General features: G+C 49.8%; 1 protein-coding gene across 7 annotated transcripts in view; it reads right to left on the reverse strand.

The window, feature by feature from the left end:
- Window positions 1-27009, reverse strand: part of MYO1D (myosin ID) — a 157944-nt gene that overhangs the window by 81055 nt on the left and 49880 nt on the right. For all 7 annotated transcript variants that reach the window (XR_011005782.1, XR_011005783.1, XM_068212158.1 and 4 more), the window contains exons 12-16: window positions 26173-26243; window positions 24244-24318; window positions 22682-22814; window positions 11715-11881; window positions 6213-6420 (exon numbers count right to left, since the gene is read on the reverse strand). Coding sequence is in view for 5 of the 7 variants with exons in the window: in XM_068212158.1 (XP_068068259.1) it covers window positions 6213-6420; window positions 11715-11881; window positions 22682-22814; window positions 24244-24318; window positions 26173-26243 (654 nt within the window). In the remaining 2 variants the exon portion in view is untranslated. The remainder of the gene's footprint in view (window positions 1-6212; window positions 6421-11714; window positions 11882-22681; window positions 22815-24243; window positions 24319-26172; window positions 26244-27009) is intronic.

Genomic DNA, 27009 nt, shown 5'->3' on the forward strand with positions numbered 1-27009 from the left:
AAAGCAAGAGACGCATCCTAGCTTAAGGGAAGCACTGATTTTTTTCCTAAAGAATATTTAATTCACTTGTTTTTTGATTAAAATTTAATAAATTAAAATTCAGATGAATGGCAGGGGAGATCTGAACATACCTTTAGAATTAGTTTAAAACATCATTGAGCTTCCAACAGTTTCTAAGATTAAAGAAACTTCACATCCAAGATCACATCCATCACCTCAGCAGAACATAAATCCTCCAAACCCATCTATGCATTACAGCCTTGTCTGCAGGCTGTTCCATGCTCTGAATGTGCCACCAAAAAAAAAGAGAAAAAAGGGAAGAAAGAAAGGAAAACAATTAAATGGGCCCTGCAGAGCACAGGGAAAGCCAGCAGAACAGCCAGGGTGGGCCCAGGATGCAGCCTTGCCTGTACATCTCCCATGGAAAAAGGGATAATCTAGATTTGACCTAGATGCTGCAATCCCTGCGAGTGCAGAAGAAAACCCACACAGCTCCCAATCCAAACACATGAGTGAGCAAACGAATGCCCAGGATTCAGCAAACAAACCCAGCTCGGCTAAATTAAACCCCAGAGTTGTATTTTGGAGCTGTTCTGCAAGGAAACAAACCTTGGAAAACTCCTCCATTCCTGCTGCACCACAAACACCTTCTCCCACCACCCTCCTTCGGCCCAGCGCGGACTGCTCCATGATCAATATTCCATCTGCCCCAACCCATGGTTTGCCCTCCAGGCAACCCAACTGGTGAGAATCAAACAAACCCCATAATTCAGGCAGGCACGAAGCTCCCTGCTCAGCTCTGGGGGCTCTCACACGAGCAGGTTATTAAATATTTACGTGCCAGCGCAGAGGAGCCGCACGTGCGGCGGCCACGGGGCCTCGGAGAAACGCTCCCATCTCCAGTGACCCCAGCCCCGACTGCTCCAAAGGGGCACCTCCTCGCAGGGCCGGGCTGTGATGGAGTGGCTCAGACCTCATTCAGAGCCCCACTTTGTGATCTGCCTTTTCCTAGTTTGAGTAAGTGTAGATCCCATACAGGTTCGAGGCAAAGGGTTTAAATCAAAGGCTCCCTGCTCTCCCAGATCACCTCAGAGAGCAGCGAGGGCGAAGAGCTGCTGCATTTGCTGAGAGCTGTTTTCTCTTTTCACATAAGTCAGCTGAACAATGTTCATTCTATTGCTTGGCTTAATAGCAACAATATTCCACAGGCTGGAAAGAGAGAAGCGTCCCACTCTGAGATTAATTAGCTGGCACTAACAAGAGTGTGTTCAATAATGAACATAAAAATCACCAAAGGAGCCATGCTTCAGCAGGTCCCAGGTGTGGGATGCAGCCACACCTCAGCTCCAGGTTCCTCCTGCAGCTCCTTCTGCAGCTCAGCCACGGCTGCAGCAAACACCCTCAATGCTCTGGGAGAGGGAGGAGATTCCCAGCCCTGGGAAAGCTCCCAACCATCCCCCCACATGGAGCTGCTGGACCTTGGGTGTCCTTTGTGGTGTCCCATGGGCCTGACAGGGCACCTCGTTAATCCTGGCTGCACCTTGAAGGATCTCCTGCCTCTAGCAACACCAGGAATCACAGAAACTCCTGAAACTCCACAGGGATCAGATACCCCAACAAACCCACCCTGTGCATCCCTGGAGTGTTGTCCAAACGCTCCTGGAGCTCTGGCAGCCTCGGGGCTGTGACCACTTCCCCTCCCAGGGAAGGAAAATGTGGTGGATTTTTTGCTTCAGTGCCTTCACTGGAAGCAGGCAGGGATGCTCCTAGCCCAGGGAAGGGGAGCAGCATGGGAGGAGCTGTAGGATCAGTCAGTGTTAGTGCAGGGGATGGAGCCAGCTCTTCCTCCTTCCCTCCACCTGGCCCTGGCAGCTCCCAGCCCCTGCTCCTCAGGAAGGAGCCACAGCATCTCCTGTCACAGCTCCTCCCTGCCAGAGCCTCTCCAGATCAAAGCCTGGGTCCAGGATACAAATCCATATGTCATTATAGACCTGCTCCTGCTGATAGCCAGCACGCACAAACGCTGCCTCGGGATGGAAAAAGCCTGGAGTCCAGAGGCAAACCCACTACATCCCTTTTATCTGGGTCACTGGCCCAAGCCCCCACCGGATTGCTTCTGTCCCTCCATAACCTGTCAGGAAACAGCTCCTGTGTCCATGGGGGAGCTTCCCTGTGTGGCTGAGGCTTCCCCGTGTGCCGAGCTCCCAGGGCTCGAGGGGCTGGAGCGGGAAGGTGAGACACGAACGTGCCACGTCAGCCAGGCTCTGTGCTGCTCTCCCCGCGGGCTGGGGAATGTTGCCATGGTGATGGCAGCTCCCGAGCCTCTGCAGAGCCCATCTGGCTCCACGGCCACGCTGGGATGCCCAAGGACACCTTGGGGTGCCCAGGGCACATCCCAGGGCTGGCACTGCCCCTCCCAGCGCCAGTGCCCCCCTTGCTGTGTCCCAGGAGGGGCCGGGCTGCACTCAAGGACATTCCTGCTGCTTCCGTGCCAGGCAGGAAGATTTCGGGAGCGATTTCCATACGCAGCTGTGCCGGCCTGATAAAATGACACCGAAATAGTGCAGTAAATTATAGTGACAGGAGCCATCATCTGCACAGCCCGCACGTGCCGCCTGCCCGGGCTTTCTTCCCCGAACAAAGCTCTGCTCTGCACAGCTAATGAGCCTGTGGGAGCCTTTCCAAGGGCAGGAAAAGCAGCAGAGCTTCATGGCAGCTTTTTTTTTTTTTATTTGCATGATTAACATTAGAGCTGCTTCATTTGCATGCAGGGTGACAATCACAGAGTGGCAGGAGCACAGGTACAGCAAATAAACCCTAAAGCACCACATGAAGCAACCTCAGCTGGGGCTCCTGGAGTGACCCTTTGGTGTGATGTCCCTGCTGCCATATGGGGTTTGTGACACTGGACACAGCTCTCACTTGCTGAATTCTCCTGGAGCCAGCAAGTTGCCACGGTTAAATCACATCACATCTGCTCACTGACTGCGTTGGGGCAGAAGGAAAATTACAGCCTGGAATCTCACTGACATTCTACCACAGAAAAAAAGGTTGTGAAAGATAAATCTAAAGGTGAAGACATCCCAGAGATGTAGAACAAAAGAAAGTAAAATTATCTATTTAAACTAGAAGCCAGATTTAATTCAATTTAACCAAACTCTTAAGCACCATTATACAAAGGCAGCAGCACTGTTTGGAGGGTTAAGGGTCACTGGATGATGAAGCTCTCCAGATAATTACTGAATCCCTTCTGGAAGCCTCCTGATTTACAGGACAGCCATAAGCCACAGAATACACATCATTAGAAAAGGAGCTGCTAAGTGTGGATTCTTTCACTTACACTCATTCCTGTGCAGAGGAAAACACCCCTGGGCCCCAGGCTGGGGTCAGCTGCTCTAAGGCTGCTCCTCACATCTGCCTCAGCTTATGTCACACAAGTGCCCATTGTCACAGCACCACATTTCATCTCTTTTCTTTCCCTTTTCCTGAATTCAAATTTGAGGAACTCCAATGCAACAGAAGGTTCAGTTATTTAAAAGAAAATCAAATCCTTCTAGATGTGCTCACAGTTTGCCTCCCTCAGCCTTTGATCCTCACAGGCAAAACTACAGAAAGAAAAAAGAGCAAGAATTAAATTTCCCTGTGAGCTTTTAATGAACAATTGAAAGCAAGTTGAGAACAGAAATGCCAGGCAAAATTGCCTTGATGCTTCCAGAGCTCAGAGAAGGCCCCATCAGATCCCTCCTCTTTGATTTTTGATTGTTGACTGTACCTTTTCCAGCGCTGCCCGACTCCACCGGCCCCATCTGCCGGCAGCAGAGCCAGGGAGGGATCCCAGCCAGGCCTGGGAGCAGAGTTAACAGGAAACAAGAGAAACACTGAAAATGGAGACAAAGTCAAGCCTTTTTCAGGTAGATTTAACACTGTACAAGGTCTCTAATCCATACCTACAGACACCAGCTCAACACTTTCTCTTTAGCTGATGGGCTGTTCAATAAGCATTCAGTGATTCAGCGAGTGTTTCTTGGTTTAGCTGCAAGTTCCAGCACTCTGAAAAGCTCTTCTGCATCCCCTTGCCAGCCCCATTTGAGAGCCTCCAGTGAGTGAAAGCAGAGAGGGTTCAGCTACAGGGAAGGAGCTCCAGGGGGACATCCAGATTTCTCCAGAGTCCTCTGTACCTTGAGCACTGTTTGTCTCTTCCTCACAAATCCTTTATGAGGTAAGTTAGAACTTCTTGAAGACTTCTTGCAGAAAAATAACAAAAAGATGCCTCCATGTCCTGCTTCAGTCCTCAGATAGACTCATGTTGGTCCCTCCCCACCCCAGGGAGAGCAGAACACAGGGCAAGGTGGTTTGTGAAGCCACAGCACAATGTGCACCAGCATTTTAATTTCTATCACTTTTGCTGACAATGGCAACAAGGAAACCCCCAGAAACACCAGTTAGTCTACACCTGATGCCACACAAACCCACTGCAGCAAAAAGCCCACTGCACAAAGGAGCAAAGGAGTTGATCCATTACACCTAGGCAGGTGTGGAGCAAAGGAGTTGACCCATTACACCTAAGCAGGTTATTTACCTTCCAGCCCTGCTGTCCTTGATGCTGAGCCCACTCCAGATCCCAGCCCAGACGAGGTAGTTCTGGAGCTGGCAGCAAACTAACAAAACTGACAAGTTGTTGTTAAAACTGTGCCTCTCACTGGATTTATCTGAAGGAGGAGCTTGTAGCTCACTGAGCCATGATCTGCTCCCACAGCAACACAAACTGGGGCTCTGAAATTCTTCTCCAGTAGCTGCACCTTGCCATTTCCAAAAGGGTCACCCCTCAATTGCTCCCTGGTTTAATATGAAAGCTGGAGTCACCTGGGAGCAAGCAGTCCCCCTGCAGCTTTATTCCACAAGGAGTTAATTAGCTCACCCCATTCCTGGGAAGAAAGAGGCTCTGGTTAGAACTGTGGTCCTGTGACCTGCCTGAAAGCATCCAAGTGGCTCCAGGCAGGAAATTCCTCCCTAGAACCCCTGGTGAGCACGGGGGAAGCACAGCTAAGGATCCAGGAACACCTCCCAGGGGGAATGGGAGCCCCAGAGACCAGCCCCAGGCCAGCCCAAGAGCCCAGGCCAGATGGAGCTTTTGGAAAAGTGCTCCCCTTTCCAGGGAAGAAAGGTAGGAGAAGATGTTGAGAGTTCAAGGAACGCTGCACACAAAAGGTGCAAAATAAACCATTCAGCACAACAAATACCAAGAGACTAACCCTAGACTTGATGCTTTCTGCTCCCATACTGGTCAAACTGGTTGGGTTTCCAGGAAGAGAATCACATCCAATGCACTGCAGACACCACAAATGTGAGTGATCCACAGAACTCAGAGCTTCCAGAGGTAACTTCTCCTTCAGGCTCTTCCCCATTCAGTCTGCCAGGTTTGGAGAGTTTGTGCAAACCTGTGTTCCCTTCAGAGCTTTTGCTCTTCAATTTTTTATACCCATCTGTCAGCAGTTTCTATTTGTGAGGGACAGGAATGGGTTCAGAGGTTCTGTTCTTTCCCACGTTCCAAGGATTTCACAGAAGATACACATTTTAAGAAATTAGTTTCTAAAAGTCTTGAACTAATCCACTTTGCCTGGCAGGGCAAAGTCAGCCCCACCATTTCTGCTCTTTGCCAGACAGATCTCACTTGTACAGATACAGTTTTCAGCAAGTTCTTACACCGGAGAATCACAGGATGGTTTGTGTTAAAAGGAACCTGAAAGCTCCCCCAGCCCCATCCCCTGCCATGGGCAGGGACACCTTCCACTTGACCTCTCCACTTGGTCCCATCCAGCCTGGCCTTGGACACTTCCAGGGATAGGGCAGCCACAGCTTCTCTGGGCATCCTGTGCCAGGGCGTGGTGAGATTGGGCTTTAAGGTCCCCCCTGATCCAAACCAGCCTGGAATTCTGTGATTCCACACTTCAGCCATAAAAGTCCCTCAAGCTCCCAGGCATCCTCCTTCCACTGAGAAAAGAGCAAGGTTTTAAACAGTGATGAACAACTTTTTAGGTGCTACAGCTCCCACCACACCAAGGCTGCAGAGACCACCATGGAAAGAGCCCTCAAAATGTCCAGCAGTGACCAAAGTGCAGAAGTCTGGAATCTGTGCAGCAACAGAGCCAGAAAGGAGAGCAAGGGTGGTTTAAGGAACTTGAGCTGAGTTTCTGAGGCAGTGGAAGCTTTACCTTCTGCAGGAAGAGGACGATCCTGACGAGCATCTTGGCGTGCAGCTCCTCCAGGGTGAACAGAGTCCGCGGTGTGCGGATGAAGAGCTTGGTCTTGCCGTAGGCCACGTCGTGCTGGAAGCCGTGGCACTCGATGAGCTTCTTCACAGCCTCCTTGTCTGAGGGGAGGTCGTGGTTGGGCCAAGTGAATTCAGAGATCATCTTGTACCTGGAATTAAAAGGTACAATTTACAAATGTGAACTTGCCACCAAGGTGCTAGAGAAGGCCAAGCTTCAACTGGCTTTAGAAAAAATTATCAACGAAATTGTAATAAAACTGAGTATAGATGGAAGAGTCCGAAGATATCCTCTGTAGGAATCATGATCCTCAAAATACAAGGAAAATTACTAAAGAAGAGACATGATTTTGTGAGATGCTGCAAAATAATATTGGGAGGAGCTCAATTCATCAGCACTGAACTGATACAAGGGAACTAACTCACCATTGGCCTCCTGCAGATTTGTCTGCTCCATTTTTCACACCTTCAGTATCCAATTTTATTTTTTATTTGCGTGCTTAGGTTTTGTTTATTTTAGTTTGGAGCTTTTTTGTAATGAAGGAAAGCTTTGTTTTGTTCACATTCTGCATGAGAAGCCACCTGCAACCAATTGCTTTGGCAGAAAAACCTGCATTTAAAAATTCTGCAAATATTTTTTTCTTGTGCATCACTTTGGGAGTAGTTTCTAACAAACTGTGCCACTTCCCCCCACAGCAGAGCTTTGGCTGCCCCAGCCTGTGCAAACACTGCCTGTAACTGTGGCTCAGCCATTCCTCCCATCCTCGCTCCCCAAACTCCATTTTCCAGTACAGAGAAATGCGGACTGGAACTAAGTCATCTACAAATCAAACCCGAAGTACCGGGATCAGCCCAAGCTCTGTAAGATTTACCAGCCCAGCAAATGCTGATTAGGGGAACAGGCGTTTGCAAAAAGCAACAGTGAATTTTCTGCATAAGATTTATGGACATAATAAGAGCTGTAATAGAGTTTTCCCTGGAATGGAACTCGCAGCCTGTTCTAAATAAAACAAGCACTAAGCGAGCTCAGCCTCTTTGCACTTCAAAGCCCCCAGCCAAGGCAGGCATCAATCTCAAAGCTTCAGACACTCAGCTCTCAGTTACACTTAAACAGCCTCACAATCACCCTTTTCCTGGGAGCAGCACGGCAGGAGGCTCGCAACAGCCTCCAAGAGCCGGAATGGAAACATCCCAGCGGCCGTTCATTCATCAAATTAGCCTTTGGAAGGGGGGAAATGGAGGTGCACACTGCTTAAGCAGGGAACACCATCCCCTGGGGTTACAGGGATCTCACTGATGAATAAACAGGATTAAAAACTTCCCTTCAGACTCCCAGGAGAAGATTTAGCACGTGCTGGCAAAAGCATTCCTGCTCTCACACACACACACGAGACATCAATGCTGCACACTGGATTCTCTGCCCTCATCAGGAAAATGTTCCTGCAGTAATTCACTCTCTGGGAAACATCTCTCATCTCCAGACAGTTATGTTAGGAAAAAGAAAAAATAAAAGAGCAAAGCACTGGCAGTGCAACCTCCCCGAGCTGGGAACAAGGCTGGGAAACAGGCTGGGACCCAGGCTATGGATCAGGCTGGGACCCAGGCTGTGGATCAGGCTGGGACCCAGGCTGTGGATCAGGCTGGGACCCAGGCTGTGGATCAGGCTGGGGTTCAGGCTGTGGATCAGGTTCAGACCCAGGCTGTGGATCAGGCTGGGACCCAGGCTGTGGATCAGGCTGGGACCCAGGCTGTGGATCAGGCTGGGACCCAGGCTGTGGATCAGGGTGTGACCCAGGCTATGGATCAGGGTGTGACCCAGGCTGTGGATCAGGTTCAGACCCAGGCTGTGGATCAGGCTGGGACCCAGGCTGTGGATCAGGTTCAGACCCAGGCTATGGATCAGGTTCAGACCCAGGCTGTGGATCAGGCTGGGACCCAGGCTGTGGATCAGGCTGGGACCCAGGCTGTGGATCAGGCTGGGACCCAGGCTGTGGATCAGGCTGGGACCCAGGCTGTGGACCAGGTTCAGACCCAGGCTGTGGATCAGGCTGGGACCCAGGCTGTGGATCAGGCTGGGGTTCAGGCTGTGGATCAGGCTGGGACCCAGGCTGTGGATCAGGCTGGGGTTCAGGCTATGGATCAGGCTGGGACCCAGGCTGTGGATCAGGGTGTGACCCAGGCTGTGGATCAGGTTCAGACCCAGGCTGTGGATCAGGCTGGGACCCAGGCTGTGGATCAGGCTGGGGTTCAGGCTGTGGATCAGGCTGGGACCCAGGCTGTGGATCAGGCTGGGGTTCAGGCTATGGATCAGGCTGGGACCCAGGCTGTGGATCAGGGTGTGACCCAGGCTGTGGATCAGGTTCAGACCCAGGCTGTGGATCAGGTTCAGACCCAGGCTGTGGATCAGGCTGGGACCCAGGCTGTGGATCAGGCTGGGACCCAGGCTATGGATCAGGTTCAGACCCAGGCTGTGGATCAGGCTGGGACCCAGGCTGTGGATCAGGCTGGGACCCAGGCTGTGGATCAGGCTGGGACCCAGGCTGTGGATCAGGCTGGGACCCAGGCTGTGGATCAGGCTGGGGTTCAGGCTGTGGATCAGGCTGGGACCCAGGCTGTGGATCAGGCTGGGACCCAGGCTGTGGACCAGGTTCAGACCCAGGCTGTGGATCAGGCTGGGGTTCAGGCTGTGGATCAGGCTGGGACCCAGGCTGTGGATCAGGCTGGGGTTCAGGCTGTGGATCAGGCTGGGACCCAGGCTGTGGATCAGGCTGGGACCCAGGCTGTGGATCAGGCTGGGACCCAGGCTGTGGATCAGGTTCAGACCCAGGCTGTGGATCAGGCTGGGACCCAGGCTATGGATCAGGCTGGGGTTCAGGCTGTGGATCAGGCTGGGACCCAGGCTGTGGATCAGGCTGGGACCCAGGCTGTGGATCAGGCTGGGACCCAGGCTGTGGACCAGGTTCAGACCCAGGCTGTGGATCAGGCTGGGACCCAGGCTGTGGATCAGGCTGGGGTTCAGGCTGTGGATCAGGCTGGGACCCAGGCTGTGGATCAGGCTGGGACCCAGGCTGTGGACCAGGTTCAGACCCAGGCTGTGGATCAGGCTGGGACCCAGGCTGTGGATCAGGCTGGGGTTCAGGCTGTGGATCAGGCTGGGGTTCAGGCTGTGGATCAGGCTGGGACCCAGGCTGTGGATCAGGCTGGGACCCAGGCTGTGGATCAGGCTGGGACCCAGGCTGTGGATCAGGTTCAGACCCAGGCTGTGGATCAGGCTGGGACCCAGGCTGTGGATCAGGCTGGGACCCAGGCTGTGAGCCAGGCCTACCCCATCAAGGAGCTCAGGAGAGAAGGGATGTTACAGCACCGAAAACGTGCCCCAGATGTTAAATCCTCCTGCTCCTTCCCACAGGCATTAAAGACACCCCAGTGCCAATGGACCCCTCCCTCCCGGGCACGGTAGGTGGAATATCCCAGCTGTCCCTCTGTTCCCACACATGCCACACAACGCCACCAACTCCTTCCCTGCAGCACAGGGCACGGCCTGGATGCCACAGCCACTCACAATCCTGGCCTGGTGCTAATTATAGCCAGGCAGAGTCTGGAATAAACCTGCTCCCCCGACACCACAGCCCTGCCCCTCTCCTGCCTGCGGATCCCCGCAGCTTCCAAGGTCACTCAGACATGGAACACCCCCTTCCAAACACCTTTGTTTCTCCTTCTCCTCTGTGCCTCCCTATGGAAACACCCAACAGAGATGAGGCTGCTCCTGGAGTTAACGTTTCCCAGTCCAGCTCTCCTAAGAACCAAGATTTCTGGAAGCCACTAAATGGTGTGTAGCTGCACCTGGGCCTCACTGGCCCTTCCCAGCCTGCTGTTCACAGCTCTCAGCCTTGATTCCAAGCTATGTTTGACACGGCCTGGGGTAGGCATATGGATGCCTCTGTGTGGAAAGGGTTGGATTACATTCACAAACCCTTTCCTGAAACCCAGTCAGCTTTTTTTTAATGGTAATTTATATATTAAACCAAGAGAACGCACTCCATCTGTGTAAGTGCCATGTGTGTCACCCAACTGGATGATGCCATGATCACAGCAAGGGACAGCTTGTCCTGGTCCAACAGAAAATACTTCAAATTGGAAAGGGCAGCCTGGCTTGCACAGAGCTCAAAGGAAGGTTTTCTTTATCCAAGGAAAGCTTGAGAAGGACATTTATAATGGTCTTAACTGTGCTTCACTTCCTTCCCTACTGAGAGAGAGGAGATATCACCTACCTTACAGGATTTAGGGCTAAATATCAACAAACTCTTATCCTACAGAAAGAGAAGTTATTTTTCTGGTTTTATGTTTCTCCTTTTTTTTTTTTTTAATTTAGAAAAGCCATTGCAGACAAGGCTTGGAGCAGCACCACACACACAGTGTCTGATCCCTCACTCTGGATGTCAAATCCCACTCCAGGGCTGGGCAGGACTTCTATTCCAGCAGCCCAAAAGCTGAAGCAGTTGCCATGTGCTGATTTGGTTTCCTGGCTGCAAACACTGTGGGCCTGGAGCTCACAGGAGCTCATCAAACATTTATTAAAAACAAAGCAGCTGTTTATAGTAATAGTGATTACACAAATCTTAAGAGTAAATTGTAATGAATTCCACATGTGAGGTGAAAGTACACTCTATCCACTGCAGAATGGTTCAGCAAACTGATCCCCAGTGCTGCAGACAGGATTTAGAAAGCCAGAGCCTTTCATTCCACCTAGGGTATTATGATATATCCAAGCAAATCTCCACTGTGAACAGAGAAAGATCTTTCACCAGCACTTTATTTCTAACTCATGACATCCCACCTGCTTGGATAGTTTAATATTTTTCTATTCTCACAGCCCTTTTCTCACCTAATTCAATAACAGAACAAAAACTCCATTCACTGTTCCATCAGAGCAGGTTGAACTTGCAGGGCCCACATTAATTTTGTGGAGCCTTAAGACAAATTTCAATCTAAAACATGTCATTTGTCACACATCTGGTAGGAATTAAGAGGGCAAGAAGAATCAAAAACATATTTAATGGGGTCATGATACCATCCCCCTTTTCAGACTTTCAGTTTTAAAGTTCAGGGGATTTTCCCACCCAATGTCAGCATGCACCATCATGTGCTCCCCCAGACACACCACCTCTTGCTGCAACAATTAGACAATTCAGAGAGAAAACACCAGTTAATTAGCTCAGGTTTTAGGGTGGTACTCAGGGGAAGCTCCTCATTACACATTCCCACTGCAGACTAACACAGCCAGTGAGTTCCAGCAGACAAGGAGTTGAGCCTGAGCAGCACAAGCACCTTGGTCACAGCTGAACCAGAGCAGCCAGGCTCCCGTGGGATCTGTTTCAGCCTATCCAGGAGCTGGTTTAAACCAAGCACAGCCCGAGGAGCTGGGCAGTGCCCGGCAGCCTCTCACCTGTGCAGGAACTTCTCGTAGGTCTGGCGGTAGGCGAAGCCGGCCCGGCGCACCCGCACGTTCTCCAGCAGCCCCAGGTACTCGACCTGGTGCCGGCACCGCTCCTCGTCGAAGAGCTGTGGGGACTTCTTGTCGTTGGGCTTGATGCAGCGCACGTAGTAGGGCTCCTGGGGACAGAGGACAGCAGTGTCACCCTGGCAGAGGACCCTGTGTGCAGACACAACCCTTCCTGCAGCAGCTGTGAGCCCACCCACGAGGTCTGGCTGCTCAGCAGCAATCAGGAGGTTAAAGATTGTTAATTAGATTGTCACAGAAGTGACAATCCCAGTGTTTAAGGAAAGCCTGGATGTGGCACTCAGTGCCGTGGTCTGGGTGACAAGGTGGTGTTAGGTCATGAGAAGGACTCAATGATCTCAAAGGTCTTTTCCACCCTGGCTGATTCTGTAATTCTGTGAGTCAGTGTTCCCCTCCGTCACACCTTGCCATGACCCCTTACAGGAGCCACACGTTCCCCACTGGAGCTCCACTGGCCTTTGCTGTGCACCTGCCCAGCACCACATCCCCCTCCTCCCCTACTGAGAGGATAACAACATCAGTCCTCAGAAAATATATCAAACCCATGGAATTCATTACCCTGTTGGATATGGCTTTGCCTGCATCACCTCCAAAAGCAGCCTGGTCACTCCATCACTTTTAGCTGTGCTGAGCCAAGTCAAACACCCCCAGCTCCAACACAGCTGAGTGATGGAAATGATGGAGCCCCAAACCCAGCTGCCTCCACCCCACCCCTTCCTCAAAACAAATACAGGCCACCAGCACGTGAGTTCCTCTTTCTGCACCATCTGGGACTTGCAGGGGGCAGGGAAGGTGGAATGAGGACGGGTGGCTTTACTCCACCCTGCAGAAGTCCTGCCCTGTGCTGCTGGGGCTGACCCTGGATGTCCAGGTGAGTCCCACAGGGTCACACTCCTTTCCCTGCCAGCCCTCCAGCACCCTGAGATAAGCCACACACAGGTCTGTTGGAGCATTTGGACGTTTGCTTTCATTTTTATGAGATTAAAGGTAGTTTCTGTTTAGGCCAGTATGATCTGTAACCAGCAACAGCCTTGAGGGGTGGCTACAAAGCCTTTAAACTTATGTACTTCCATCCCACTGGCTTTTGGAGTTCATTCATTTCTTCCTTCATGGCTGGCCTTTGCTATCCCTCTCCTAACTTTGTTGGTATGTGGAAAAGCAATTAATAATCAGAGAATCACAAAACATTCTGAGTTAGACCTCAAGGATCATCCAGTCCAACTCCTGCACAGACACCCCAAGACTCCCACCCTGGGCATCCCTGGCAGCGCTGTCCAAACGCTCCTGGAGCTCTGGCAGCCTTGGGGAGCTCTGGCATTCCCGGGGGAGCCTGGGCAGTGCCAGCACCCTCTGGGGGAAGAACCTTTCCCTGAGATCCAGCATGACCCTCCCCTGGCACAATGTCACCTAAAGCCCACCATGTCTTTGCATTGTATTCTTCTAAATTGTATTCTTCTAATATTAACAGATAAAACTTTTTAAGTAGCCCTTGCAAAAGCAGTGGCACATCCTGCAGGCTGGCAGAGCCCACCCAGCCTCAGCCTCAGAGACAACTCCAAGAGGATCCCAGTAGGTCCCAGTATGGCCAGAGACTGTCAAAGAACATCACAGATGCACACAAACTGCAGCATTCCAAAGGCAGTTCTGACATGGGGATAAAGGGAGAAAAACAGCCTGGGTGACATCTTAACATGACCAAGTGTCACCTTTGATAACCACAACTGATAACCAGCAATGACCTTTCAGCAGTCTGGACCAGATGAAGGAAATGGCCGTGAAAGCACCTCTAACACTGCCCTGAGGAACCTGAGAGATCCCAAAAGGGAAAGCCCAGGAATTCTCCAGAGGAGCACGTTCTGTTCCAGCACTCCTGGATGACCTCAAGAAACCACAGTGGTAACAAAGGGGAGGAATGGTCTGGGGGCGGAAAAGGGATTAATTTAGTGAGAACAAATGCAAAGTTCCACGTTTAGCAGCAATAGTTGGTAATAAAGAATGAAAAACTGATTTGAGCCTGGTGCTAAAGAGATCCAAAAGCTCCAGCTGATGTGAGGCAAATCCATGTTTCCACGTTTTTCTAGGAAAGGGCACAGGAACAGGAAAATTGCAAGACAAAAAATCCAACACATTTCTAGTTCTCTGAGCATCTCATTCAACCAGGGCACTATAGTTCAAGTGAGAATGTGAGTCAGTGCAAGAAAGAACAAGAAAGATCAAAAATCCAGCAAATATGACTCAGAGGAATTGTGGGTTTAGCCTAGAAGGACCAAGGAAGCACAGAACTCCCCTGGTGGGAGATTCTGTGTATTTAAAGGATAGATATGAGAAAATGCAAACATTCAGCTTTAGGACAAAGAAGTAATGGTTTTAATGACAGTATAAAAATTCAGATTAAGCTTCAGGAAAACAAGGAGTGGGAACAGAATGCTGTGGGAAGGAGGAAACATCCATCAGTGGGGAGAAGAGCCTGCAAAAGGAAGATACAGGCAGAGGTGTCCTCAAACAGGAGGTGAATTAGGTGCACTCCCAAGGTCCCCCTCAGCCCTATTTTCTATGATTTGTCTATTCAGCCTTATTTCTATGATTTGAGGTCACCTACCCAATCTCAGGATAATATGAAAGGCCCCAAATTGCCTTTTCCCTTCAGTAATGCTGAGGGAACAGGATCATCTGTGGCTGTCCTGACACAACCTGAAGCTTTGCAGCACCATGGACCAGCCCAGGGATGAGTGTGAGCCATGAATGGGCCAAGAGAGGCAGGCCTTGGAAAGCAGAGCCTCCTATCCTGAAAGCTGCCACAAGCCACTGCATCTTCCATGTTGGATTAATCCCTTTTCTGACCCAGAGATGGGGCAACTGAGAGGTGTTTTAAAAGCTTTTATTCCATTTTCAGTCTCATGTGAAGGGTGAGATGTTATAATTCACTCCATCACAATCAGAAGCCAACCATTTCCTAATTACAACACACTGTAAGTGTTCCTTGGCCTATCAGCTTTTGCCACCCCATGCTGTAAATGCCCTAAAGCCAATCATCTAAAATGACCCCTCGTGGGTCCCACTCCAATGCATCTTTCATAGTTTTATTTCTCCAAAGTATCTAGTGTTATTTGCAAGGCCATCCTCTGAAACTTGTTTCTGGTTCCATTTCTCTCTCAGCAATGCCTGTCCTATTCCATGGCATTTCTGAGGCAGCATTTCTTATCTCAAGGTTTGCACACAGATGCACACTGTGTGAGCCTTCTGCCAGGCTTGGAGAATTCCCTACAAATCCACTTCCCACACTTCCAGGGGAGCTGTTGGGCTGGAAGTTCTCCTGCTTTCCTGAGGATGGGATCAGCAGCACCAGGCTGTGATTTCTCCAAGAGAGCTGTCCTTGGGGTGGGAATAGACAGGAAAAGCTGAGCCAGGCACCCACAGGGAGCTGGCAGTATCCTGGCACTGCCCACAAGCAGGGATGGGTGTGCAGGAGAAACAGAAGGATGTGTGGGCAGCATCCGTTCCCGCAGCATCGCCCTTCTCCAGCGACTCCAGCGCTCCCCAAGTGCGGCAGGACCTGCCCGCGGCCAGCCTTGCGTGGCTCCTGTCCCTGCACACAGGGGAGCACAGCCCAGCTCCCAGCTGAGCCCGAGGGCAGCGCTCCTCAGCCAGCTCTTCCCAGAGCAGGGGCTATGAGCAGGGAGCACCACGGACACGGCTCCCCCGAGGCCATGCTGGACAGGCTTGGAGCAGCCTGGTCTGGTGGAAGGTGTCCTTGCCCAGGACAGGGGGTGCAATGAGATGATCAGCACTGCAACACCTCCCCAGGGAATGGTCAGGGCCAAAGGAGCTCCAGGAGCATTTGGACAATGCTCTCAAGGATGCACAGCAGGGGATTGTTGGGGTGTCTGTGCAGGGCCAGGAGTTGGATCAATGATCCTTGGGGGTCCCTTCCAACTCAGGATATTCCATGATTCTGAGATGAGCTTTGAGGTCCCTTCCAACCCAAACCAATCCATGATGATTCCATGATGTGATACCAGGCAGATGAGCTACAGCTCAGTTCTGTGCAAGGCTGTCTCCAAGGTCACCACCACTGAGCACTTTCCTCTGCCACAGCAATCCACAGATTCACAGAATCATTAAGGTTGGAAAAGACCTTTAAGATCACAAAATTCAACTGCTGACCCAGCACCACCATCAGTTTACCACAAAACCATGTCTTCAAGTCTCACATCCACACCTTTTTTTAACACTTCCAGGGATGGGTTTGAACACTTCCAGGGACTCCACCACTGCCCTGGGCAGCTGTGCCAGGGCAGGACAACCCTTTCAGTAAAAAGTTTTCCTGATATCCAATCTAAACCTCTCCTGGCACAATTTGAGGCTCTTTCCTCTTGTCACTTGTTCCCTGAGAGCAGAGCCCTACCCCCACCTGGTTGCACCCTCCTGTCAGAGAGTTGTAGAGATAATTTTTTATCAACTCAGCCCATCCCAACGACACTTGTTCTCCTTTCCTTAAGGTAACAGAGGTGACACATAATAAGGTGGTATAATTTAAAGAGATTTAAGATATTTCCATATTCACTTTTTTGGCTTTCTCCTGGAAATCTTCTCTGCACAGAAGGTGAGAAGGTTTCCAAGGCTCTTCATTCACTCAAGAGTCTCCTGGCAGCTCTCAGAACTTGCTGTGTGTGTGGCTGCCCTGATCTGCTAAAACCTGGCTCCCATTTGACTGGGAATGAGCTGGTTAGGGAAATGTGGGATAGACAGAGAACTCTGAATTACACCTGGATTGGATGTTGGAAAAGAGCCCAGAGCTGTGAAGGTGGATGGGCAGCACTTTTCCCCTTCCCCTCCTGCTGGTCTTCACCCTGGGCCACTTCCCCATCCACACCATGAGGGACAAACCTCTCTCTGTGTCAGGAGCAGGGTCACCAACACCAGATGTTGCCATGCCAGGCCAGACCTGCCCTGTGCTGCATCTGGTGGCAGGATGAATATAAATCATCTAAATCCCTTGAGGGGGTTGATACCACAAATATTCCACATTCAATCCACAGAACAGCAATGCCTTGGGAACAGAGCATCCAAATTAAAGCACCATGGAATGGTTTGGGTTGGAAGGGACTGTGAAGATCACCCAGAGCCACTCCCTGCCATGGGCAGGAACACCTTCCACAACCCCAGGTGGCTCCAACTTGGCCCTGGACACCTCCAGGGATGGGGCAGCCACAGCTTCTCTGGACACGTCATTAGGAGCATGAATTCCAGAAGTGTCACTCGCTCACTGCTGACACAGCAGCAGCCACTTCTCAGCTGTTCCTCAGTGCTGCCACAGAATCTGCCACAGTGGGCACAGTTCTGCCACTCACAAATGCAAAACCCCTCAAAACCCCTCAAAACCCCTCAAATCTGTGACTTCAGGTCCAGCACAAAGGGCAGTGACTGTGCCTGCATTTGATATAAAAGGGCTGAAATCCTTTGGAAAGCAGGAATGGGAAGTGCTTGCACAGACAGGAGATCATCTATCAGTGCAATTACAGTGTAATTAAAGCCTCTCAGAAACGACAGCTCCTGGAGTAAATTCTAAAGTAGATTATTCCATGCTTCCAAATCCCCAAGCCCCAGCTCTTCAGGGGGATAATTATGCAGCTCCCATTCTTGCTGTCAGAGAACTGCAGTTTGTAAAGGGAAGAACTGAAATGCAGAGACACAAAGGCCCCAGCTTTGAAAGCTCTTTAGATGTCTAATTGCAGCTGATTTTATTTTTTTTCAATCAAGCCGAGCGACTTTTAGATTTTTTAAGTGTTAAAAAGAAACCAAACCAGTTTTAAGCCATTGCACCCTAAACAAGCTCTTTCTTGAGGGGTTTCTTTTCTCTACTTTATAGCTTCTCTACTTTATAGAAGGGATGGGACAGGACAGACAGATTTGTGCTGCATGTGTCAAATCAGTCACAGTGATGACATTATAACTCAGCAGAGGTGAAGCCTGTCAGCCTGGATAGGAGAGGGGAGAGATGGAAGGAAGTCAGACAAAAGGAGTTACAGAGGAGGTAGAGGAAAAAAAAAGAAAAGAAAAGAAACAAGGAGGAAATGCATGTCCAGAGAGTCCCCAGAGAAGATCATCAGTCACAGCTAGGGCAGCCACAGGGCTTCTGATGTCAAGATTTACAAAACAGCCACCCAAAATAATCCACCACAGAGAAAAGGGCTCGGGCAGTAAAACATGTTCTTGAGAAATGGCACATAGCAACTGGAAAAGCCAGTTTTTGTTTTGAGTCGTTTGGTTTTGGAAAAAACACAGCACCTTTTTCTACCTACGGGAAGTTTATGCCTAAAAGATTCTGGAAATCTGGAGGATTTCAGCAGCATTGAAATACCAGTGCTGATAAGCATAATTTAAACAGCATGCTCCAAAACCAGGTTTCATGGAGTCACAGAACTGTTCAGGCTGGAAAAGCCCTCTGAGATCACCAAATTCAGCCGATCCCAGCACTGCAGAGGCCACCACTGACCCCTGTCCCCAAGTGCCACATCCACATGGCTTTTAAATCCCTCAGGGATGGGGACTCCATCACTGCTCTGGGCAACTGTGCCAATGCCTGACCACCTTTTCCATTAATAAATTTTCCCACTATCCACCCTGACCTCCCCTGGCCCAGCCCGAGGCCGTTCCCTCTCCTCCTGTCCCTGTTCCCTGGAGCAGAGCCCGACCCCCCGGCTGTCCCCTCCTGTCAGGAGCTGTGCAGAGCCACCAGGGCCCCCTGAGCCTCCTTTTCTCCAGGCTGAGCCCCTTCCCAGCTCCCTCAGCCTCTCCTGGGGCTCCAGCCCCTCCCCAGATCTGTTCCCTGCCCTGGACATGCTCCAGCCCCTCAGTGTCTTTCTTGTTATGGGAGCCCCAAAACTGCCCCCAGGACTGGAGGTGTGGCATTTCCAGCCACATTTCCAGTGTCTCCATATGGACTTGTGTTTGCAGAAGCTGAAATTAAAACCAGATTTGAGAACAGCCCCTGCACTGTTAACGACACCAGTGCTATGGCTCTGACCCCAGGGAAGCTCCTGAGACATCCCAGTAACCTCAACACCTCTCAGAGACTGCAGAGCTCTGCTTCAACACCAAAATTCAGGTTTAAACCAGAATAGCAACAAAAGAGAATTTTAAAGGTTGTTATTTTAAATAGCAGAAAAGTTAAATAACCACTAATGCTGCAGCTACTGCAGCCACAGACTTTGATATTCTGGTGGTGCTGGGTTGATGGTTGAACCCAGTGCTCTTCATTAAATGGCCTTTCCAGCCTTAACAATTCTAAAATTCCAAGATTATTGTTATTCAAATTGGCACTTTTGGAGACTACTCCCCCAAAGGAGGGTTTAAAGATACTCTTGCTACAGCCAAAAACCTTGCAGCTTTCCAGGGAGGCCAAACACGAATATCAATAAAGAGGAGCTCTTGGGCTGCCATCCTGTTGAGGACTACAGAAACTGAGCATGTAAGTGTGGTCTAAAGGAGTTTTCAGAGAAGCACTGAGGCAGAGCAGCCCAGGTGAGGCAAAGAGCACTGAATGCACTGGGCACTCCAGGAAATGTCAATAAACCATCAGCTCAAGCTGCACAAAACTCAAGCCTCTCTGCAACCTGGCTTTTTGAGAAACAGCTGAGAATAACATGAACTGGTGTTACCTCCCCTAAGGAACTCTGACATCCCTAGACCTCAGCAGTTTGTGCAACCCTATGCTCAGAGCTCTTTCCATCAGCTGTAACCACAGGCTTCCCAAAAAAGTCCTGAAGGATCCAAGCCACAGTCAAGACACACAGAGAGTGTCACTGTTAATTCCCCATTAGTGCAACTTCATTCCCAAATTCAGCATGGGAAAAATGAGTAACAGCCCAGGAAAGGATGAGAGCACCTGGAACTGCAGGGATGGTGTACCCAAAAGAGAGAGTGCCTTCACCAGCTGTGGTTCCAGCCCAGCAGAAGGAAGAGCCAGGTGTCCAGACTGGCAGTGACCTGAGGCAGAACATCCAGTTCTTTGTGCATAACCAGTATCTTGCTGGCATGGCCTGAATACCCAATTATTGGCTTGTTAATGACATGTACATATCATTAACTGTCCCAAAAGTCACCTCACAGAGATGCTCAGGGCAGAGCAGCCAGAAAGAAGCTGTCTGCACTCTGACTTACTGCTTGAAGTACACAAAGGTTGTGTTCAGGGGCCTTATCTAAGGAACCTCCCCAAAATTGAGACCCTTTGAAGTGACACAAGCCTGGCTGCAGGATGGGTCTCACCAACACAGATCCCTGACAGGAGGCGCAGCCAAGTGGGGTCAGGCTCTGCTCCCAGGGAACAGGGACAGCATGAGAGGGAATAGCCTCAGGCTGGCCAGGGGACACTCAGGGTGGATATTGGGGAAATTTATTCATGAAAAGGATTGTCAAGCCTGGCACAGGCTGCCCAGGGCAGTGGTGGAGTCCCCATCCCTGCAAGTGTTCAAAAAAGGTGTGAATGTGGCTCTTGAGGACCTGGGTCAGTGGTGGCCTTGGCCATGCTGGGGATAAGTTGGACTCAGTCTCAGAGGGCTTTTCCAGCCTGAACAATTCTGTGACTCCAAAAATCTGGTCTTGGAGCACAATGAGTTTAAATTATGCTTATCAGCACTGGTATCTCAATACTAATGAAATCTTCTTTTCTCCATTGCTATTCAACAGAAAATCACAAAACCACCAACAGCTTCAATACAAGTCTCTCAATGAAAGTTTAGGACAGGTAAAGAAAGGAAAGGACTACACTGAGACTCACACAGGAACCTCCCACTGAATTTTACTTGGAAACAGCTCCTGCTTGTGCCTACCCCTGGAAAGGCTGGTATTTATGATGGAAATACTGATGATAAATGGACTGAAGCAAATTAATTCCAACCAAGCCAAGCAGCCTTCAGTGCAAAATGCTGGTACCCACTGATTCAAGATGGATAAGGTGGATTTAAATTCTCCATGCCCTGCTGGGAGCTGCAGGGATTGTTCAAACCACCACAGTGCACAGCATTCTCTGGACTACTCTATTTTTACACCCACCAGAGGCCTGGAATAATTTTTCCAATAAACAAGGAAAGGAAGTTTTCCCATGGATGCCTGCTGAACTTGCCTGCTCCCAGCTCCCTGCTGTGTCCTGATCACAGCCCTCCCCACAACACCCCCAGTGATTCTTGCTGTCCTGAACCCCCTCCTGGGCTGCCTCAGGTTCCCCACGCTGGGCTGGGCACAAGTGACCATGGCCACTCTGTAGGACCAGACCTCTAATAACAGCAAGCAGCACCAAGGAGAAACTTTTCCTTCCACAAGTGCTCCTCTCACAACACAAAGCAGCTCCCTGTGTTCCTGGCAGCTCCTGACACCTCTACCAGATTCAGGTCAGGGCCAGCCAGCAGATTATTTGGAAGATGGACAGATCAGACTCCTTGGGAAACAGACTAAAGTCTGTCCCCATCCCCACAAGGGTCACAGCCACCTTCTCAGCTCTGGCAGCTCATGATTTGCCATCCAGGAAAGCTCCTCTCTGCCTACACGGGCACTCTCTCCATTTTGACTACTGGTGCCTATTTTAGCAAGGCTGCCTTGCGCTGGGCTCACAGGGGCATCTTCTCAGGAGCCCTGAAGCAAAACATTCTGGGGGTGCCACGGGGCTCCACTCCCCACTGGGGCCCAGCTGGCACCTCTAGGCAGCTTAGACGCCCCTGCAGAGCTCAGATCAAACCCACTCCAGTACAGGAACACAAAAATACAGAATCGTGGAATCACAGAATATCCTTTGTTGGGAGGACACTCAGAGATCATCCAGTCAAACTCCTGGCTCTGCACAGACACACCAACAATCCCACCCTGTGCATCCCTGGGAGCATTGTCCAACTGCTCCTGGAGCTCTGGCAGCCTCAGGGCTGGGACCATTCCCTGGGGAGCCTGGGTAGTGCCCAGCACCCTCCGGGGAGACCCTATAAATCAGGTGTGATTTCATGTCCTAACTCTGGACACAAGAAGTGAGGGCAGCTCTCTCTTCCTGTGCACAGCCAGCACTGGGTGGCCATGCTCTGACCCATTTCCTTTGCTCCCACACTCCCGAGAAGACACTCAGAGCACTTATTGCTTAATTCTTCTGAATGTGAACACAGCCCAGAACCCTGGGCTCTCTGTTCATCTCTTGTGGGCTGTACCCCAGTGCCAGGAGTCCAGCAAGGCCACCCAGCTCCAGTAACACCCCAGTATTCCTCAGGGATCTCAGCTCAGCTCCCAGTGCTTGCTCGGCTGTGCCCCTCCAACAGCCCCTTCCCAGAGCATTCCCTTCCCCACCTTCCATCACACCATGTGGTGCTTGCCCAAGCAATGCCTTCTACCATAAAACTGAAATATGTGCTGAAAATAAAAGCTTTCCCTCCTCACCCTGCTCAAAGAGGAGGAAAGAAGGAACTCACACAGGTCTGTCTGTATTGTACTCCCACTGGCATGGGAAGCCAGAGAGAATCTCTCCATCATGAACAGCATCTTCTGAACAGCATCCTCTGGGCCCTCTGCCCAAAGAGCTTTGTGTGATTTGATATAATAATGATAATGATAATGATAACAACAACAACAACAACAATAACCTCCACCACCACCCTAAGACAGACTGGCTTTCCTACAAGTGAAAGATGCACTGGTCATGGAGGAACCAAAAATCCACCTTCTTCATGGGGGATGGAGGCGACCCTCCCTCCAGACCTGCCCAGCCAAAAGCTCGTTTGGCACAGACAAGGCTACTCTGCCTTTGATCAGCTTAGCTCTTGATGGATGGTGGCAAGGGGAAGGTGGGAATCTCTCCAGGGAGAAGCCACACTCTTCTCATCAGAAGTCAGAGTCAGTTTTGAAACAGGAATCTTTACCTTCAGTGTCAGGTTGTCCACCAGTGCAATCATGGAGTTCTTGAACAGAGTAGCAGCTGTCAGAGGTCTCTTGGTGACCTCAGTGATGCTCAGTTTCCCTTCTGGCCACATCATCTTCAACACAGGGTTGGAGCTACGAGAGAGTCTCTTTAATTGCAGTCTCCCAGCACTTCCACTCCACTGCCAATCCAACAGTTGGTTTCTACCCAGACCCACTGCTGCTTCCAGCTCACAGGGCATCACCCAAGCCAGGGTGAGACTCCTGCGCACAACATTTCATGTTCTTACGAGCAAGTTCAAGCTTACACGTGAACAATCCGGAAAAACAAACAGCACATTCTCCCTTCGGATCAGGATGGGCAGGAACAGGACAGAGAAAATCCCACAGAGTGATCCATCAAAGGCAGGGGCTGCCTCAATGGGACAACACAAAGAATTTAATCCACACAAAGGAGAGTGAGACCCACACTACCCTCCCTTAGAACCTGTCACCAGTGTTCAAGCTGCATTTCTGCACCTCTCTTGATATATAAAGTAATTTATACACGTTAGCTAGCATTTTTGAAGAGTTCAGGGTGAGGTAAAGTGGCCCTGATGGATAGCAAGAGTTCAGGAACAGACAAAAACTGAGCACATTTACAGCAATCTAATGGTCAATCCGTCACAGGCTTTAATGTGCTAGAAGTGGTGTTTGGGAACAGGATTTTCCAGAGACTTCACAGAAAACAGGCTAAATTTGATAAAACCACAAAGCAAATATTTTGCTAGGTTTCTGGTCAATGGGAAGTGTTGAAAACAGGAACAGAGGGACTGCTCAGGGGAGCACAGCCAGTCAACCCAAAGGGCTGCAGACCAATTTAACATCTGAACAGGTAAACAGAGCCTACCACTGCAGGGTGTTTGTGCCCACTGTCCTCTGAGCAGAGCCCCTGAAAGCTGCAGATTACAAAATGAGGACATGTTTAATGCCAGGTGAAGAGAAACAGCTCCATGGGGACTTCCACCCACATTCTGACAGGATTTCAATTCTGCTTCTCAAGGCAACTTTTTCTTGCCCAGCACAGGACCTCATAGGACTTCTCACATCACTGCAGACATGAAAGGATTCAAACCTATCTCCCCATTTTCTTTCAAAACAGGGTGTTTTAGGTGGGGCTAAGCATATCTGTGGTTGACCAAAGGTCCCCAGCATCTTCAGCTCTGATTACAGACAGATCACTGATGATAAATCTGCAATGGGTTAATGACAAATCAGGCAGCACAAGCAAGCTCTGCACTATCTTGATTGCACAATCAGTTGGTTTCAAAAAACCACTTTAAATTCTGTTCAATTAAAGGCTGCATCAGAACAGAAACATGTACAGAATAAGGATTTTAACCTGAAAAATCTAACTAAGAACCTCTGGGTCACAGGACATGTACAAAGATCAAATCCCAAAGCAATATCTTTATTCACACACACTGAAGACAGAATCACTGAAAACCTGAGTCTCTGATAGCATCACTCCACAAAAAAGGATTCTGACAAATCAGATTAAAATTCACCTCATTAATATTCTTACCTGTTGTACATGAGGCGTTTGAAGTCTTGAAATAAAGTGTCTTTATTTTTATCAATGAATCCAGTGACAGAGTAACTAAAAAATAAAGGAAAAGCAGAGTTAATTGCAAAGTAGCAAAGTCCTTCTGTGAATTGCTGGTAACTGTGGAATCAGCATCCCTGCACTCCCACAGACACAGCTAATCCAGCCCTGCTCCCAGCCTGTCACTAATGGCTGCAGGAGCAGTGGGGGACTTGGATCCTTGGGCCCAGCTCCCACCTCCAGCACAGGAACAGCACACCTGGCTTCAGAGAGCTCCTGGAGCTGGGCAGGTGCTGCCTGAGACACCTCCCAGCACTTGGGCAGGGGGTAGATGGCCCAAATTCAGGAGTTACACTCAGGATTCTGTCTCCAAAGTGAGTGTGTGTGTTTGTGTTAAATCCTAGAGAAATTCAAGTTTGTTTTTCAATCTGTGCAGTCTTCCCCTCTCTCAGTGGAGAAAATCTGAATTCCTGAACAGCCTCTGAGTAGTGACTGGGAGCTGCCCTGGAAATCAAAGCACACAGAAACACACACCCTTTAGATTCCTTCCTTCCTTCTCTATTCCCACAGGAACACCACTTGAGGAGGTCACTGCTCCAGGGCTTCATCTCTTCTCCAAGTCTCAAGGCAGGCAGTGCTCTGTCCTCATGGAAAAGGTCCAAAGTCTCCCCATTCAGAGACTCCCATGCAGATGTTTCCTGAGCTCCAGATCCCACCCTGGGAAGCTGCACCCAACCTACAGACTCTGGGATCAACCCACAACCTGCAAGTCCCTGTATGGAGCCATCCTCAAATTACAGAGTCATGGAATAGGACATTTAACAGGACATTTTAACATTTAACCCCTGCCATGGCAGGGACACCTTCCACTGTCCCAGGCTGCTCCAAGCACTGTCCAACCTGGCCTTGGGCACTTCCAAGGCTGGGGCAGCCACAGCTGCTCTGGGCACCCTGTGCCAGGGGCTGCCCACCCTCAAGTCTCAGGGCTTCATGTAAGATCTGGGCCTGAACTATCTGTGATGGCTTCCACATTTCAGTTTTCTTTTACACCATTTGTCAGCCACTGGCAGTTTTGAAGGTTCAACCACTAAGACAGCACCTTGTATTTTCTCCTCCAAAACCCCCTGAAATCAGGGATGACTGTCAGGAATTGCTCAGCAAAGACTCCAGAAGATAACCTGCTTGTGCTATATGGGCTCCAGTCTGATCACACTGGTTGTCCTTGGAAATTAAAGGTAAAATTAATACCAAGGTAAACGAAGTCATGAATTCTTCCTTCAGTAACTCCCTTTCCTCTGATTTGGGAAGTTACACAAATCCTAAACCATTACATTACTTCAGTGATATTCCACACAACAGCTTTCCCAGCAAATGGTTTCTATCATGTGCATCCTTCACTTCCACTCACTCTCCATTCCCACTGCTGTCACCTCCTGCACTTGTTCCTGCAGGCTCCAGGCAAGCGCTTCCCAACCTCCTGCCCTGATCCCTCCTGCAGGTTATCTCTCCCCTGGGCTTCCAGCCTGCTCCAACTGATTGGAGAATTTAAAGCCAGAGTTATATAATCATACTAAACAGATGTCTAAACCAGACTTTATTAGCTCAGTGTAGCTTTCTTGCATAAACACTGCTGCCTTTTTTCCCTTTTTCTTCCCCTGGAGCAGTGCCCTCCCCTCACCCCCCACCCCTCGCTCTCCTTTTGTTTCACTCCAAGTACAAATTCCCACTCTGTAGAGCAAGGCACCAGCAGAAGATTTAATTGATAAGCAAGCGCTGTACTCTGTAATTGTGTGTGACAGCTATTCTGGCTTGCACCAGAAGCAGCAGTAAATCAGAATATTGTACCACTTCAGAGCTGCTGGGAAGACAAAAATAAAATGTGCAACCTTATTTCTGAAGGAAACTCACATCACATCCCCGGCGTAGTGCTTGATCCGGAAGTCTCTGTCGAACTCCAGCGTTTTGTCTGTGGCACAAAGCTGAAACAAATTCATGTACATTAAAATACCACCTATGGACTGATATTAAAACACCACCCCTGGATTTACAAGCTCCATGGAAGAGCAACCTGCCTTCAAAATAGCACTGGGAACTACAGGAATTCCACTTTCTATGTGCATGTGCAGATGTGAAAGCCACTGCTGGAAAATGGTTTCATGGATGCACTGTACAAATGAAGCTGCAAGAGCCTATAATTTTATGAAGAAATTGATACTATCTCAGAAACACCATTATGCAAAAAGAACACTCATGCCTGTAGAGAAACATTGCGCCCACGAGTTAATTTATTACTTTTTTTAAGTCTTCCTTTACGATTTTTTTTTGCAATTGCAGTGTAACTCCTCTGTAATTGCAGAGAAATGGGCCAACTGCTGTGGCAACAGCAAGGCTTGTTCAGTCCCAGGTCCCTCCTAGTCATCTGACACCCCTCAAACAGGGAATCCCCTGCAGATCCACTGCTCCAGGCTCAAATTCCCATCCCATCCCATTCCTCCTGTACAACACAAGATGTCCAGTGCCCACGTGGCAGCTGTTCAGCAGCAGTGGCTGTAACACACTCGTCCCTTCAGGAATAGCAGGAGCCAAAAAATCCATCAGGATTGGCTTAATTAAAAAGGGAGTATGAGATAAGAATGAGGATTTTGTTATAGGCAAAAGGAGCAGGAGATGAATTAAGTCTTTGCAGGCAGCATTTAACAACACCAAGGGCTATGAGCAGATATCTGCTATCCACAAAAAGTCTTG

The sequence above is a fragment of the Anomalospiza imberbis genome, chromosome 22 (assembly GCF_031753505.1).
Source record: "Anomalospiza imberbis isolate Cuckoo-Finch-1a 21T00152 chromosome 22, ASM3175350v1, whole genome shotgun sequence".
NCBI classification, from domain to species: Eukaryota; Metazoa; Chordata; class Aves; order Passeriformes; family Viduidae; genus Anomalospiza; species Anomalospiza imberbis.